Raw genomic sequence first — 16,864 nt, forward strand, 5'->3', positions numbered from 1 at the left:
CCTCATAGAAAAGATGATAACAAGGATTTAATATTTAGTAATGTTGCTATACATAAAGCTCAAGCTTCGGCTTTGGAACAGCATGCTGATCCAGATTGCAAGGTTTGTGTCTATTGTTTATTTGATGGGTGAAAATTGAAATATATATAAATAAAAGATAAATTTTGGCAGGTGCTTGTGGTCGCTGATCCTGCATATACAAATGCACTAATCTTGAAAGAATATGCAACTTCGATCCCAGAAGAGAATATTACATCCCTCACAAGATTAGATCATAATCGTGCATTAAACCAGATAGCAGAGAAAGTAAATGTAAATGTAAGTGATGTAAAAAACGTTATAATTTGGGGAAATCACTCTTCGAAGCCGTTTATTCAGTCTGTGGGTTCATATGAAGATCAAATCTTTCAGAAAAGAAGCCGTTTGCATCAGGTTAAAACATGTGATTTATATATTAATAATATTTTAGAAAAAGTCAAAAAATATTAATGTCTACTTTTTGAATGTTTTGTTTAGAGACAAGCCGAAAGGATAAAAACGAGACAAAGCTCAAGCAAAAGCTCAAAAAACAAGAGGAGATGATGCTAGACCAGAATTAGAAACTGAATCATTAGTTTATCTCAAGTTTTTATTTTATGATATTGTTTTGTTTGATCTTATGTTTGATGTTGCAGCTTTATTTGATTATTTTCATGCATGCAGCCTTCTCCAACCTCTTTTAATGAGGTTTTTCAATGCATGTTTGACTACATAGATCGGCTTTTTGTGATGGTGCGTCCACGTAAACTGCTTTATATGGCTATTGGTGAGTATTGACCCTAAAATACCCCCTTTTAATGCTATTTTAGGACTGATAAGTTATCGCAAAACCTTATAATTCTTAAAATATTTGAAAATTTGGTATAGATGGTGTTGCCCCAAGAGCAAAAATGAATCAACAACGCTCTAGACGGTTTAGAGCAGCCAAGGTGACTATCTTTTGTTATATGTTTATGTTGATTCTATTTCTTTGTGGCTTTTACCTTTTAGTCATTTAAGTCTTTGAGTGTTCAACATTTGTTTATTACTTTTTTTTATTCATTCTCAGCCAGACCTTAGCAAAGTTGAACAGTTTATTCAGGTTGTGGGTTCATATGAAGATCAAATCTTTCAGAAAAGAAGCTGTTTGCATCAGGTTAAAACATGTGATTTATACATTAAAAATGCATTTTTATAAGGTACATTTCCTAGCAATGTCCTTTGGAGTTCCTGGGAATCATCTTGGGCAACAAAGTCATGGTTTCCGTTGGCCGTATGGTCCCGTAAGATTTCATTCACTTTATAGTTTAATATATCATATAGATGGACTTTGAAGATGTGAAATCATTATGATGCATTGATGTTATGGGAGCCTGTTTTATGAGTAAGGGTTTTATTTATGATTTAGTAGTTGTTTTTATTAGCCGAGTGACGTTTAATAATTTGCAAGCTCAAAAATGGTGGCAAGTGAATTATGACAAAGTAAAGGAACTTTACAATGTCGAAAGGTTACACAAAAAAGCATGTCCCCTTCCAACACCTCCAGAATCCGAAGACGAGGTGGGAAAAAACATTATATCTTAAATTTTATTCACAATTTATTTGAAATTAATCTTTGGAGGTTAATTAACTTATTGGTGTAACAGGGTGGTACGAAATTTAAATGTAACGGAGACAGTCCAACAACACCAGGAGAGCTATCAATCAGCAAGTATTGGTGAAGCTAAAACAGAAAGATCATCCATGGATGTTTCGATTGATGTGTCAGGAGAGCTATCAATCAGCAATGTAAGTGATACGGAGAACGAGCGGGTGGAACAAGTTGAGCCAGGAGTCTACATCACTGTTAAATTACTTCCATGCGGCTTAAGGGAACTCAAACATGTTAGATTCAGGTTCGCACAAATGATTCTGTTTCTGAAAACTAGAAGATTTGAAAATTTTTGGTAGGTAATGTATGATGCAGCTGGTGTGCGAGCAAGTGGACGCCAAGCAGAGGTTCGATTATAAGACACTTGACTCTTAGAGTAGGAAAGATGTATTGATTGCTGTTGAAAGATTGAACATATGCTGTGTATATAGATATTTTGTTTCGTGTTGAGTTGAGCAATTAATTAATTTATTTTTCACTAAACAGATGCAAAGCGTCTTATCGGTAGAAGGTTTAGTGATGCCTCTGTATAGAGTGACATCAAATTGTGGCCCTTCAAGGTCACTTCTGGCCCAGCAGAGAAACCGATGACTCACAGAGGCAAGCGACCAAGGATGCCGGTGTTATTTAAGGTCTTAATGTCATGCCATTAATCGATCATCTGTCATTTTTTAAAATGCAGCTAGCTCATAATAAAAATTTTTGGTAGGCAATGTATGATGCAGCTGGTATGCGATTGCAAGCTGGACACCAAGCAGATGTTCGATTATAAGACACTTGACTCTTAGAGTAGGAAAGATGTATCTCAAAGGAAACCACTGTTTTAACCCAAAAGTGGTTTCAAAACACTGTTGTTAAACCATTGTTGGGTTAAAACAGTGAGTTAAACCACTGCTGAGTTAAAGCAGTGAGTTTAACCACTGTTGGGTTAAAACCCAAAAGTGGTTTCAAAACACTGTTGGGTTAAAACAGTGAGTTAAACCACTGTTGGGTTAAAACAGTGAGTTAAACCACTGCTGAGTTAAAGCAGTGAGTTTAACCACTGTTGGGTTAAAACCCAAAAGTGGTTTCAAAACACTGTTGGGTTAAAACAGTGAGTTAAACCACTGTTGGGTTAAAACAGTGAGTTTAACCACTGCTGGGTTAAAACAGTGAGTTTAACCACTGCTGGGTTAAGACAGTAAGTTTAACCACTGTTGGGTTAAAACCCAAAAGTGGTTTCAAAACACTGTTGGGTTAAAACAGTGAGTTAAACCACTGTTGGGTTAAAGCAGTGGTTGAATATTTATCCGCAGGTTCAGATGCCGATGCAGCCTTCGTGCTCGAATCAAAAGGTAAATTTTATTTTATTTTTGTTTTTGTTTGCAGACTACTGTTATTGTTAGTTTGTAAATTAATTTTTGTGTTTAAATGTTTTATTTGTAAATGTCACTTTGATCCTCTCAAGTTTCTAAAGTTTTGAGTTTTCCCTAAAACTAATTTCTTACGTTTTCTGTTTGGAAACGAGTTGGGTCAGTTATAAAATGTTTTATTTTTATGTATGCTTTGAGTTGAACTACGTTTTGACGTAAATTTTGTTTGGAAACAAATCGAGTCAAGTGTAATATATTTCATTCGACAATATATTTGAGTTACTATATGTTTTGACGCAAATTTAGTTCGGAAATGGGTCGGGTTGATTGTAGTCTATAATTTATGACGTCGCATACGGCACCCCCGCAATGCGCGGTGGGTAAAAAAATAGCTAAATATTAATCAAAAACATTTTTAGTTGTTTTGTTAAAATTTTCTTTTATTAATTTATTTAGATAATGTATTCGAGTATTTCTCCTGACGGGCCCCTTCATCTATGGCAATTCATAGCAATGGTGACGGTGGTGATGATGGTTCTCTCTCAGTTACCGATGTATCATTCTCTTAGACAAGTTAACTTAGCTTCACTGTTCTTGAGCTTAGCCTACACATTCATCGTGGTCGGCGTTTGTATCCATGCAGGTACAGTTATCACCTCTGTCTAAATAAACGCGTTGGGCAAACGGGCTGTGTTGACCAGAAACACTTATTGTCTGAAATGCAGGGCTATCGAAGGACGCACCTGCAAGAGGTTATTCATTAGAATCATCAACGTTTTCAATGGTTATGAGCGCCTTCACTTCTATCTCTATAATCGCTGCCATATTTGGAAACGGGATTGTCCTCGAGATACAAGTAAGTTCATTAATGTCACACCCCAACCGATGGCGGAATCATCGGGGCGCGGCACTGAGCGAAACAGATTGTTCGGAAGTTTCCATAACAACTATTTATATAATCCAGTTAAAGATACGTCCCATACCGTATCCCGAATAAACAAACATATTATTACAGATAACAACTAAACAAGTAATTCTGTTCCGGCAACTCAGATTCAAATATTATTACAACAATTGTTTATCTGCTTCTAGACCCCTATTCTGTTGACTTTCTGGCTGTAATGCCAGAGGACAAGATCTACAGACAACCATGCCTTAGACGCTTGTTCTTGGCAGACAACTATTTGTTGGGGGCTTCTAGAAACTTATTCAAGCCTCGCTTTCCTAGCAAGTAAGCATCCTAATTACCTGTCACATACGTTGAAATAAAGTCAATACATAAAATGTAAAGGCGAGCACACAAGTTTAGTAATAGCATATAGAGTTCGAATAGTTTACGCATAACCAAGCACGTACACAGAGGAAAACGATGCATGTTAATTATCTACATGGGACCATCGATACCAACGACTGCGGGTTGACCGTCCGAGACGGTTCGCAATACATGATTACCACCGTAATCCATGCAAGTATTTGTCCTTAACAACCCCCGTGTGAACGGGTGCTGAGTCCAAACTATAGTACTATGTTGCTAAGGCAGGTAGATAGCATTCCACGTGTAAACATAATAAACAACATTCATTTAGTCAAATAGCACATGCATTCGGTTAGCGTTCAAATAGTTTGTGTTTGATTGTGATTTGATAGGTAACGTATGTAACACCCAAAAGTGCTAAAAGCAAAAAGGGATTGAGTATACTCACAGTGATTGATTGTGGATTGAAGGGAGCGCTGAGAGTAAGATTAGCCTGAATAGTTCGATAGCATAACGATAAGTAACGCAGAAAAGTAAACAAGTGTGAATGGATCGAGTAGGCTGGTCGATCGAACGGCAGGTTCGATCGGACGGCTTGTTCGATCGGCTGGTATATCCGATTGGACAGTCCTGTTCGATCGGCCGGTCGGCTCGATCGGCTGGACCATTCGAGTGGATTGTTTCTTCCTCTGGTGTGTTTGTGTTTGAGGATTTGAACTTTTGAAGTTTTCGTTGCAGCATTTGAGAACACTGAAGTGTTCCTACCTTTCAAGTCGGTCGATCGAGCGGTTTGCTCGATCGGCTAGCTCACTCGATCGGCTAGGAACTTTAGGAGTGGTCCTCCACTAAATGTCACTCGATCGAATAGTCTGTTCGATCGGCTGACATTCCCTACTACGAGCGAGTTGTGAAAACGATTAAGTGTTGAAGCATAGTATCTCATGATCCGAACAGTAATGTTTACCAGTCGGGTGACCCATTCGATTAAACATTACTTCGTCAACACTATACTTCAAAAGTTTGGAAGGGTGGGACGCCATGTGCTAGCCGATCGGCTGGCCCGGTCGATCGGCTGGTGTGTCCGATCGGCTGGGCTGTTCGAACAGCCTAGCCGTTCGGCCAGCATTTCTGACCTGGTCGGCCTTTCGTCTAACACTTGGCTGTTTGTTTATTTGTCATTCTTTCAAGGTAACTTGACAACGTGTTGAACTATGATAACCTCCGTTCCTACTTGTTTCCCTGGCTCAAACAGGAATCACCCAAGCCCGGCCGGTGAACGGTTCGGAATGTCGGTTTTAGAGTTTAACCCGAATCGGTGAACCTTGTTCATAGAATCTGATTCTTGAACCTTTTAACTATTCGAATGATTAGTTAGCCGGTGCAAGCTCCGTTTTTATCGGTTTGAAAGCATTGAGTGTAAAAGAGTTGAAAGAAAGTTGGAAATCCTTCTTTCAATCCTTCACATCATGAAAATGTTTAGATCTATGATGGATCTTAACTTGTTTTTGTGGAAATCGATTAGATCTAAGCTATTCATGGTTGAATGATGTCAAAGTTTGAAGTTCTTCAAGAACACCATGATGACATCACCTAAGAACACTTAGATCTTGGTGATTTCACGGTTAGAAGTCAAGTTTTGAAAGATAGAAGGGTGTAGAATCAAGTAATGATCAAAAACGTACAAGAATTAGAGTGAAATCTTAGCGGGATTAAGAGAAATCTGAGGAAAGGTGAAGAAGATAGCTGGTTCGGTCAGAGCTTTCCAAAAATGGAAAGTATGACAATGACAGCCCTATTTATAGGCTTCCAAAAGAGGAAAGTGGCAGCCGATCGGCTGAGAGCTCCGATCGAGTGGGCTGCTCGATCGGCTGGCCTGTTCGATCAGGATGCTTCCTGTTCGATCCGCCACGCACTTCAAGTATTTTGCGACGATTTTTGACGTTTCGATTTCGATGGACGATGATACGGATACGATAGAGTTCCTAGTCAGATTACTTTTAATCCCAACCACTATATCTAACATACAATCTTCTATAAGTCACGTTTCGATGTCAGTTTCGATTGAGTTCGATTGCTTTACGAGTTTCGATTCGATTTTCGATTGATTTGCTTGAATACCACACCAAACATAAAGTAAGCACGCACAAGTAACACATAAGGCACACACACATGTATAATAACACCACAATTCGCATAATTCGAGTCTCGAGTTCGATTGATTGTTAGATCGGTTTGATTACTGATTGGTTATCTTTATCGCATTGTTACTTCCTATCATTCACAGTCGTAGATCGGTTCGCGTTAAAACACATTCGATTACTTCGGTTCTTGCTGATTACAACACTTACTCTACATAATACAACTAAAACACAAAATCGACTGTCTACAGTCAAAGAAAATCAAAGTTGACTTGGACTTTGACTTTGACTTTGACATTCGAAAACACGGGGTGTTACAGCCTCCCCTTGTTTAAGGAATTTCGTCCCGAAATTAGGCTCGAAGGCTACACGACACCGTGATTTACCAATTTGGTGCTTCAGATATATTTATTTAAACAACTGCGGGTACTTGGCCTTCATGTCGCTTTCGAGTTCCCAGGTGAACTCCACGCCTCGTTTGCCTTCCCATCGGACCTTCACGATCGGGATGCGAGAGCGCCTGAGCTGCTTGGTTCGGCGATCCATGATTTCGACGGGCTTTTCCACGAAGTGTAACGTTTCGTTAACCTGAAGATCGTCGAGCGGTACGATTAGATGATGATCAGCAAGGCATTTTCGGAGGTTAGAGACGTGGAAAGTCGGGTGGACGTTACTGAGTTCCTCTGGTAATTCGAGTCTGTAGGCGACCTTTCCGATTCTTTCCAGAATCCTAAAAGGTCCAACATATCGAGGTGCGAGTTTCCCTTTCTTGCCGAATCGGACTACACCCTTCCAAGGTGATACCTTTAGGAGTACGTAGTCACCAACTTCAAATTCAAGGGGCTTGCGTCTTTTATCGGCGTAACTTTTCTGTCTGTTCCGAGCTTTTACCAAGTTGTCTCTTATCTGGTGGATTTTGTCAGTCGTTTCTTGTAGAATCTCGGGACCGGTTAGTTGCGAGTGACCGATCTCGTGCCACACAATAGGCGATCGACATCTTCTACCATACAAAGCCTTGAAAGGTGCCATTTGGATGCTGGCATGATAGCTGTTATTGTACGAGAATTCCACCAATGGCATGTGTTTGTTCCAACTACCACCAAAATCTATAACACACGTTCGGAGCATGTCTTCAAGAGTACGGATCGTTCTTTCAGTCTGTCCGTCGGTTTGAGGGTGGAATGCAGTACTCAGATTAAGCGACGTACCAAGGGCCACTTGAAACGTTTCCCACAATCGCGAAGTGAACCGAACGTCGCGGTCTGAAATGATGTCACGAGGCGTACCATGATTACGAATGATCTCGTCGGTGTAGATTTGGGCTAGTCGCTCCACCTTGTAGTCTTCTCGTATAGGCAAAAAGTGGGCTGACTTCGTTAGACGATCAACTATGACCCAAATACTGTCGTGACCTGATGGCGTGGGCGGGAGCTTCGTTATGAAATCCATAGCTATACTCTCCCACTTCCATATAGGTATCGGCGGTTGTTCGAGTAAGCCAGAAGGTCTTTGATGTTCAGCCTTGACTCTTGCACAAGTTAAACAGCTTCCAACGTATAGAGCGATATCCCTTTTCATACCCGGCCACCAGTACTTATAACGCAGGTCCTGGTACATCTTGTCTGCACCGGGATGAATAGAATATCGGGACTTGTGGGCTTTGTTCATGATAATCTTTCGCAAATCGGTCCGCTTGGGGATCCAAATTCGGTCCAGATAATAGAATATCCCATCTGATTTGCTTACTAACTGAGCTCCATCGTGATAGATCCTTTCCTTCTTCAATGTACGCTCGTTAAAACAAGCATGTTGAGCTTCTCGGATGAGGGTTTCGAGGTTGTGTTGGGCTTGGATGTTTCGGGTACTTAGCACGTAACTCTTTCTGTTGAGCGCGTCAGCAACCACATTCGCCTTGCCTGGGTGATAACGAATCTCACAGTCGTAATCGTTGAGAAGTTCTACCCATCGGCGTTGACGCATATTAAGCTCTCTCTGATTAAAGATGTGTTGTAAACTCCTGTGATCAGTGTAGATCGTACACTTAGTGCCATACAGGTAGTGTCGCCAAATCTTCAATGCAAAGACAACCGCGCCTAGCTCGAGGTCATGGGTTGTATAGTTCTTCTCGTGGATCTTGAGCTGACGAGATGCGTAGGCTATAACCTTGTCTCGCTGCATGAGAACACAGTCGAGACCAAGGTTAGAAGCATCACAGTAGACAATGAAGTTGTCGCTTCCGTCGGGCAGTGTAAGAATCGGTGCGTTGCACAGCATATGTTTAAGGGTTTGAAAGGCAGTCTCTTGTGCGTTTCCCCACACAAAAGGCTTGTCCTTATGGATAATAGCGGTAAGCGGCACAGCGATCTTGGAGAATCCTTCGATGAATCGTCGATAATAGCCCGCTAGTCCGAGAAAAGAACGAACGTCTGACGGGTTCTTACGCATAATCCAGCTTTTGACAGCTTCAATCTTCGCAGGATCGACATGGATGCCCCGACTATTCACTATGTGACCCAGAAACTGAACCTCCTCCAACCAGAATTCGCACTTGGAGAATTTGGCATAAAGTTGGTTCCCCTGGAGTAACTCGAGAACCAAACGTAGATGTTGTGCGTGTTCGGCTTTCGATTTAGAATAAATCAAGACATCGTCGATGAACACGATGACGAAACGGTCAAGGTATGGCTTACACACGCGATTCATCAGATCCATGAAAACCGCGGGTGCGTTGGTTAAACCAAAGGGCATAACAACAAATTCGTAATGGCCATAACGGGTTCGAAAAGCGGTTTTAGGAATGTCTTCCTCTTGAATCCGCAGCTGATGGTATCCTGAACGTAGATCGATCTTAGAGAAGCATGCTGCACCTTGTAGTTGATCAAACAAATCGTCAATTCGGGGCAAAGGGTATCGGTTCTTGACGGTTAGCTTATTCAATTCCCGATAGTCGATGCACATCTGGAACGACCCGTCCTTCTTTTTGACGAAAAGGACTGGCGCGCCCCAAGGAGAGGTGCTTGGGCGAATAAAGCCTTTTTCGAGTAATTCCTGGAGTTGGTTCGAGAGTTCCCGCATTTCAGAGGGAGCGAGTCGATAAGGGGCTTTGGCGACGGTGTTAGCTCCAGGAATGAGGTCGATACGAAAGTCGATATCATGACTTGGTGGTAGTCCGGGAAGATCATCAGGGAACACCTGAGGAAATTCACGAACCACTGGAACATCTTTGACTTCAACTTTCTTTTTCTTTCCCTTCTCCGCTACTACGATGTTGGCCAAGAAGGCTCGGTATTCCTTGCGGAGATACTTGCTGGCTTGAATACACGACATAAGCTTAAGACCTTCCGACGTTGTTTCACCGTATACACATAGGAGATCACCATTCGCGAGCGAGAATCGAATCATCTTTTCAAAGCACACAACTTCAGCATGGTTTTCACGAAGAAAGCCCATGCCGATTATGACATCAAAACTTCCAAGTTGCATTGGAATAAGGTCGATCAGAAAGATGTGATTGTTGAGTTCGAGGGTACAATCACGGAGTACTGAGTTAACGGCAATAGTTCTCCCTGTAGCAACTTCGACTTCGAATGACGAGGATAGATAAGAGCGCTTACGACTAAGGAGCTTCTCGAATTCAAATGACACAAAGCAGTTATCGGCTCCAGTATCAAACAAACATGATGCATAAATACCATTCACAAGGAACGTACCATTAACCACGTTGTTATCCGCCTGAGCCTGGCGGGCATTGATGCTAAAGGTTCGGGCATGGGCTGCTTGCTGCTGATGCTGAGGCTGCTGTTGTTGCTGTTGCTGCTGGGGCTCTTGCTTGACCACCCTGTTCGGGCATCTGTTGGCAAAGTGGTTAGGGTCACCACATGCAACGCAGACTCAAGCATTGACTGCTGGTGCTTGAGCTGCTTGTTGGCCTTGAGGGGCAGGGAGTAGAGCTTGGTTGACAGTAGCTTGAGCTGGGGCTTGATGGGGACCATAACGGCAGTTCGCAGTGAAATGACCGTAGAGGTTGCAGTGAGCGCAAAAACGACAAGCTAGACCCACTGGATGATGATACGAACATGTCGGGCAGAGTGGGTGAGGGCCTGTGTATGCACGCTTTGCTGGCGGTGCATTGATAACTGGAGCTGAACGCTGGTGCTGCTGTTGTTGAGCTGGTACAGATTGTAGGGGAGTGGCGTTTTTTTCGGCAGCACGGCTCTTGTTGCTGGAGCTGCTGTTGTTCTTCTTCCTCCTTCTTGAAGATTTGGAGGATTGAGCAGATGAGGCGGTGGGTGTTGCAGTGGCTTGATGCAGAGACTTGGTTTGCTTATCCCAGAAACCAGACTTTACTCGCTTATCGTTGATCTCAGCGGCGAGTAGGTAGGTTTCTTCGATCGTTGCTGGCTTGGCGGCGTGAACAAAGTCGGCTACACAGTCGGGTAGAGCTCGGATGTACTTCTTGATGGCTTGATCTGAGGTCTTGACTTGATCAGGACAGATAATGCTAAGCTGCTTGAAGCGAGCAGTGAGAGCAGCATTGTCTCCATCCTTCTGCTTGATTCCCCAGAACTCGTCCTCCAGCTTTTGGCGCTCATGAGGAGGGCAGAATTCTTCGATCATAATTGCTTTCAACTCCTTCCATGATAGCCCGTAAGCTGCATCATTTTCGCGCTTGTTTCGTTCGGCCGTCCACCAGTCTAGAGCACAGGACTGGAAGACGCCTGTAGCATTGAGAGTACGGAGATGCTTAGGACATCCGCTCTGGCGCAGAGTGACTTCGACCGAGTCGAACCAGTGAAACATGGCTGTCGGACCATCTTCGCCAGTAAACTCTTTTGGCCCGCATGCTTTGAACTGCTTGAAGCTGAAAGCAGCCTTGCTGGAATCCTTAGGGATTTCGGCTCGGGATTCTTCTGACGACTTGCTAGCGTTCTCATACACCTCACTCACAGCTTTCGCCACAGTTTTGGAGATGATAGCAGCGAGACGTCTGTCCCTCTTTTCCTGGCGGGTAAGTGGGGCTCGGGGTCGGGATCCAGACGACGACATGGTCTGCATTAGACATCGTCACGAGTCTCAACACAACGAAATCGAATCTCACCTCACACGTCTACTACTATCTAAAGCTTAGAATCACGTCGAAATACGTATCACATAAACACATATGCACATAACCACAGATACACATAAGCACAGTAACACTTAGAACACAGAAGCACGGAAGTACAAAACACAGACACACGTAAATTACCTAGGCATTTAATCACTGAGGTAGTCAGAAAACAGAAACCTATCCTTCAAAGTTCGCGTGTCGTTCGAATATCGTATCGAATAGCATCGTATAGTATAGCCTAACTTAGTCGTACAGCATAGTATAGTATGATATCGTCTTAGAGTTGCGATAACTGAATGTCGAATTGAGATAGAACAGCAATTGCGAGTCGTGCGTGTTGATAGCAAAAATCGAATAACATCCCAAAACATAAGCGTAAAACAAGAAAGCACACATAAACATATAAAATCCACAAGTCATCAGAGTACACAGTTACGGTTCTCAGAATCGAACACATAAAATCGAGAGGTAGATTGTCTGCGGCTACTAGACGTCGTCTAACCAAGGCAACTCGACTATTCACAGTAGACTTGTCATCACTTCCGACTCTAGAGGTTGTGTTTCTGCCTCGATTCTTGGGTATTCCACACGCGCCTCCTAGATCATACTTGTGAGTTCAGGTCGTTGGAGTCCATCGAAGCCTTGGTGAGATGAATAAAATACAGAACAAACTGCTAAGGTTAGGGTTTCACCCCTTGGCTTAGCAATTTCTTCCTTGTTTTTAGTAAAATCGAGAAGAACTTTCTTCAAAATGGGGGTTTCACACCTGATTTGGTATAATTCTCCTCGTTTATTGACGAAAATATCGAGATGAAGGAATAGAATCCCCATAAGTCAGGAAATTTAGTCGGGAGTTTGCGGTTTTCACACCTCTTCCTGACTGAATCGCCTGACCTTAGTTGAAAATTTGAGCGCAGTGATAGTGAAGAATTACAGAATAAGGCACATAAACTGGGTCTGATGGTTCCTAACTATAGTCTAGGTCTTTAAGACAGCGACCCGGACTAGGTCGTGTCTGCCTAATTCCCTATAGTTATGGCTCTGATACCAATCTGTCACACCCCAACCGATGGCAGAATCATCGGGGCGCGGCACTGAGCGAAACAGATTGTTCGGAAGTTTCCATAACAACTATTTATATAATCCAATTAAAGATACGTCCCATACCGTATCCCGAATAAACAAACATATTATTACAGATAACAACTAAACAAGTAATTCTGTTCCGGCAACTCAGATTCAAATATTATTACAGCAATTGTTTATCTGCTTCTAGACCCCTATTCTGTTGACTTTCTGGCTGTAATGCCAGAGGTCAAGATCTACAGAAAACCATGCCTTAGACGCTTGTTCTTGGCAGACAACTATTTGTTGGGGGCTTCTACAAACTTATTCAAGCCTCGCTTTCCTAGCAAGTAAGCATCCTAATTACCTGTCACATACGTTGAAATAAAGTCAATACATAAAATGTAAAGGTGAGCACACAAGTTTAGTAATAGCATATAGAGTTCGAATAGTTTACGCATAACCAGGCACGTACACAGAGGAAAACGATGCATGTTAATTATCGACATGGGACCATCGATACCAACGACTGCGGGTTGACCGTCCGAGACGGTTCGCAATACATGATTACCACCGTAATCCATGCAAGTATTTGTCCTTAACAACCCCCGTATGAACGGGTGCTGAGTCCAAACTATAGTACTATGTTGCTAAGGCAGGTAGATAGCATTCCACGTGTAAACATAATAAACAGCATTCACTTAGTCAAATAGCACATGCATTCGGTTAGCGTTCAAATAGTTTGTGTTTGATTGTGATTTGATAGGTAACGTATGTAACACCCAAAAGTGCTAAAAGCAAAAAAGGATCGAGTATACTCACAGTGATTGATTGTGGATTGAAGGGAGCGCTGAGAGTAAGATTAGCCTGAATAGTTCGATAGCATAACGATAAGTAACGCGGAAAAGTAAACAAGTGTGAATGGATCGAGTAGGCTGGTCGATCGAACGGCAGGTTCGATCGGACGGCCTGTTCGATCGGCTGGTATATCCGATTGGACAGTCCTGTTCGATCGGCCGGTCGGCTCGATGGGCTGGACCATTCGAGTGGATTGTTTCTTCATCTGGTGTGTTTGTGTTTGAGGATTTGAACTTTTGAAGTTTTCGTTGCAGTATTTGAGAACACTGAAGTGTTCCTACCTTTCAAGTCGGTCGATCGAGCGGTTCGCTCGATCGGCTAGCTCACTCGATCGGCTAGCTTACTCGATCGGCTAGGAACTTCAGGAGTGGTCCTCCACTGAATGTCACTCGATCGAACAGTCTATTCGATTGGCTGACATTCCCTACTACGAGCGAGTTGTGAAAACGATTAAGTGTTGAAGCATAGTATCTCATGATCCGAACAGTAATGTTTACCAGTCGGGTGACCCATTCGATCGAACATTACTTCGTCAACACTATACTTCAAAAGTTTGGAAGGGTGGGACGCCATGTGTTAGCCGATCGGCTGGCCCGGTCGTTCGGCCAACATTTCGGCCTTTCGTCTAACACTTGGCTGTTTGTTTATTTGTCATTCTTTCAAGGTAACTTGACAACGTGTTGAACTATGATAACCTCCGTTCCTACTTGTTTCCCTGGCTCGAACAGGAATCACCCAAGCCCGGCCGGTGAACGGTTCGGAATGTCGGTTTTAGAGTTTAACCCGAATCGGTGAACCTTGTTCATAGAATCTGAGTCTTGAACCTTTTAACTATTCGAATGATTAGTTAGCCGGTGCAAGCTCCGTTTTTATCGGTTTGAAAGCATTGAGTGTAAAAGAGTTGAAAGAAAGTTGGAAATCCTTCTTTCAATCCTTCACATCATGAAAATGTTTAGATCTATGATGGATCTTAACTTGTTTTTGTGGAAATCGGTTAGATCTAAGCTATTCATGGTTGAATGATGTCAAAGTTTGAAGTTCTTCAAGAACACCATGATGACATCACCCAAGAACACTTAGATCTTGGTGATTTCACGGTTAGAATTCAAGTTTTGAAAGGTAGAAGGGTGTAGAATCAAGTAATGATCAAAAACGTACAAGAATTAGAGTGAAAACTTACCGGGATTGAGAGAAATCTGAGGAAAGGTGAAGAAGATAGCTGGTTCGGTCAGAGCTTTCCAAAAATGGAAAGTATGACAATGACAGCCCTATTTATAGGCTTCCAAAAGAGGAAAGTGGCAGCCGATCGGCTGAGAGCTCTGATCGAGTGGGCTGCTTGATCAGCTGGCAAGGTGCTAGCCGATCGGCTGGCCTGTTCGATCAGGATGCTTCCTGTTCGATCCGCCACGCACTTCGAGTATTTTGCGACGATTTTTGACGTTTCGATTTCGATGGACGATGATACGGATACGATAGAGTTCCTAGTCAGATTACTTTTAATCCCAACCACTATATCTAACATACAATCTTCTATAAGTCACGTTTCGATGTCAGTTTCGATTGAGTTCGATTGCTTTACGAGTTTCGATTCGATTTTCGATTGATTTGCTTGAATACCACACCAAACATAAAGTAAGCACGCACAAGTAACACATAAGGCACACACACACGTATAATAACACCACAATTCGCATAATTCGAGTCTCGAGTTCGATTGATTGTTAGATCGGTTTGATTACTGATTGGTTATCTTTATCGCATTGTTACTTCCTATCATTCACAGTCGTAGATCGGTTCGCGTTAAAACACATTCGATTACTTCGGTTCTTGCTGATTACAACACTTACTCCACATAATACAACTAAAACACAAAATCGACTGTCTACAGTCAAAGAAAATCAAAGTTGACTTGGACTTTGACTTTGACTTTGACATTCGAAAACACGGGGTGTTACAATTAAACTCGGTAATTTCAAAATACATGTTATATATGTATAAAGAAATGGAATTATGCAGGCCACATTGGCTCCACCAGTAATGGGGAAGATGTTTAAAGGGCTTATGATGTGTTACTCGGTGATTTTTGTTACGTTCTACTCCACTGCAGTCTCGAGTTACTATGTGTTTGGCAATAAAGCTAGCTCAAACATTCTTAAAAGTCTCATGCCAGATGAGGGACCCGTGTTAGCCCGACTTGGCTTCTGATGATAAGCTGGAACTGGATGAAGCTTTGCATAGAGAAGTACTTTTTGAAGTAACTTTATCGAGCCCAACAATCAATTGCAATTTTGAAGTAACTTTATCGAGCCCGGGAAGTAATCCCGGTTAATAACCTAGGTCCGAGGCGTAGACTTTATTAAACAATGTGATTGCCACATCATTTATGAAATCAGTTAAAAATATTACGTTGCAGTTTTATTTATATTGAAATGGTTTTATTGGCAGTTGATTAGTGTATTTACCTTTTATTTGCTTGAACCAAATAACTTCTGAAATCAATTAATATCTGAACTCATTTGATGCTTAAACGTTAGATTCAACCTTTTTTGTGCCTATATTTAACTTTTTTTACTTGGATGGCAAGCCTTAAAACTAAAGAAAATTGTGTATTTTTTTGAACGGCTAATTTCTTTAATCCCCTGTCGTCTATGGGACTTGAATCAAAGACATTCCCCTTCCCAACCTAGGTGTTCTTTAAAGGCTTTGCCTTTACCAATGGACCACCCTATTGGTAAAATTGTGTATTTATTAGATAGCTATAAGGTCTAATTGTCCAAACAAGTATGCTTTCCTTTTCGGAATCCAAATGCTCGATTTGATATCCTGGTTCATTTATGTAATATATTTTATGACAATTAGCATCTACCAATGGCATTTTGTCCCTTTTTGGATTTGTGATTAATTAATGTAAATATGGTTACAAAAGTTCTATTGGTATAAGTAATGTACTTTTTCTTTCAACATTTCTGACTATACGTGGTATTTGTTGGTGGTTTGATGAATGTGCTGCTCAACGGCGGTGACCTCGAAACCTAATGGTGTTATGAGTGACTTTCTGTCGTCTTTGTTAGGACAGTGGTAGAATAGTGGATGTAAATTGGATCTTTCACTGATTAAGGCATTTAAAAAGACTGCAACGATGCCGAATAGGTGATTGTGGTTGGAATATGTTTTTGTTTGATTTAGGGTTTTGTTTAGGCTGCTATATAGTCGGAGTTAGGGAATTTGGAAGTTGATGATATGTTAAGATAGGATTGGGATCTGGATATGTTAGTTTGGTATATTAAAGTTTAGATTTGATGCTTAACTGTTCTTAATCTATAATAAAAGGATGTTATGACTATGATTGGTGAAAATTGATGGTAATTTCACTGATCTGATATGATATCTGTTGAAAAGGATATTATAAGTTTCAAC

The 16,864-nt window shown here is 41.7% G+C and overlaps 1 protein-coding gene across 1 annotated transcript; it reads left to right on the top strand.

Moving 5' to 3' along the window:
• Window positions 1-3,478: 3,478 nt before the first annotated feature.
• Window positions 3,479-15,652, top strand: LOC110915477 (probable GABA transporter 2). Its single transcript, XM_022160217.2, has 3 exons — window positions 3,479-3,664; window positions 3,747-3,877; window positions 15,464-15,652. Exons 1-3 carry the CDS (start codon window positions 3,481-3,483, stop codon window positions 15,650-15,652), a joined length of 504 nt encoding a protein of 167 aa, XP_022015909.2. The 5' UTR covers window positions 3,479-3,480.
• Window positions 15,653-16,864: the final 1,212 nt, after the last annotated feature.

The sequence above is a fragment of the Helianthus annuus genome, chromosome 2 (genome assembly GCF_002127325.2).
Source record: "Helianthus annuus cultivar XRQ/B chromosome 2, HanXRQr2.0-SUNRISE, whole genome shotgun sequence".
Lineage (NCBI taxonomy): Eukaryota > Viridiplantae > Streptophyta > Magnoliopsida > Asterales > Asteraceae > Helianthus > Helianthus annuus.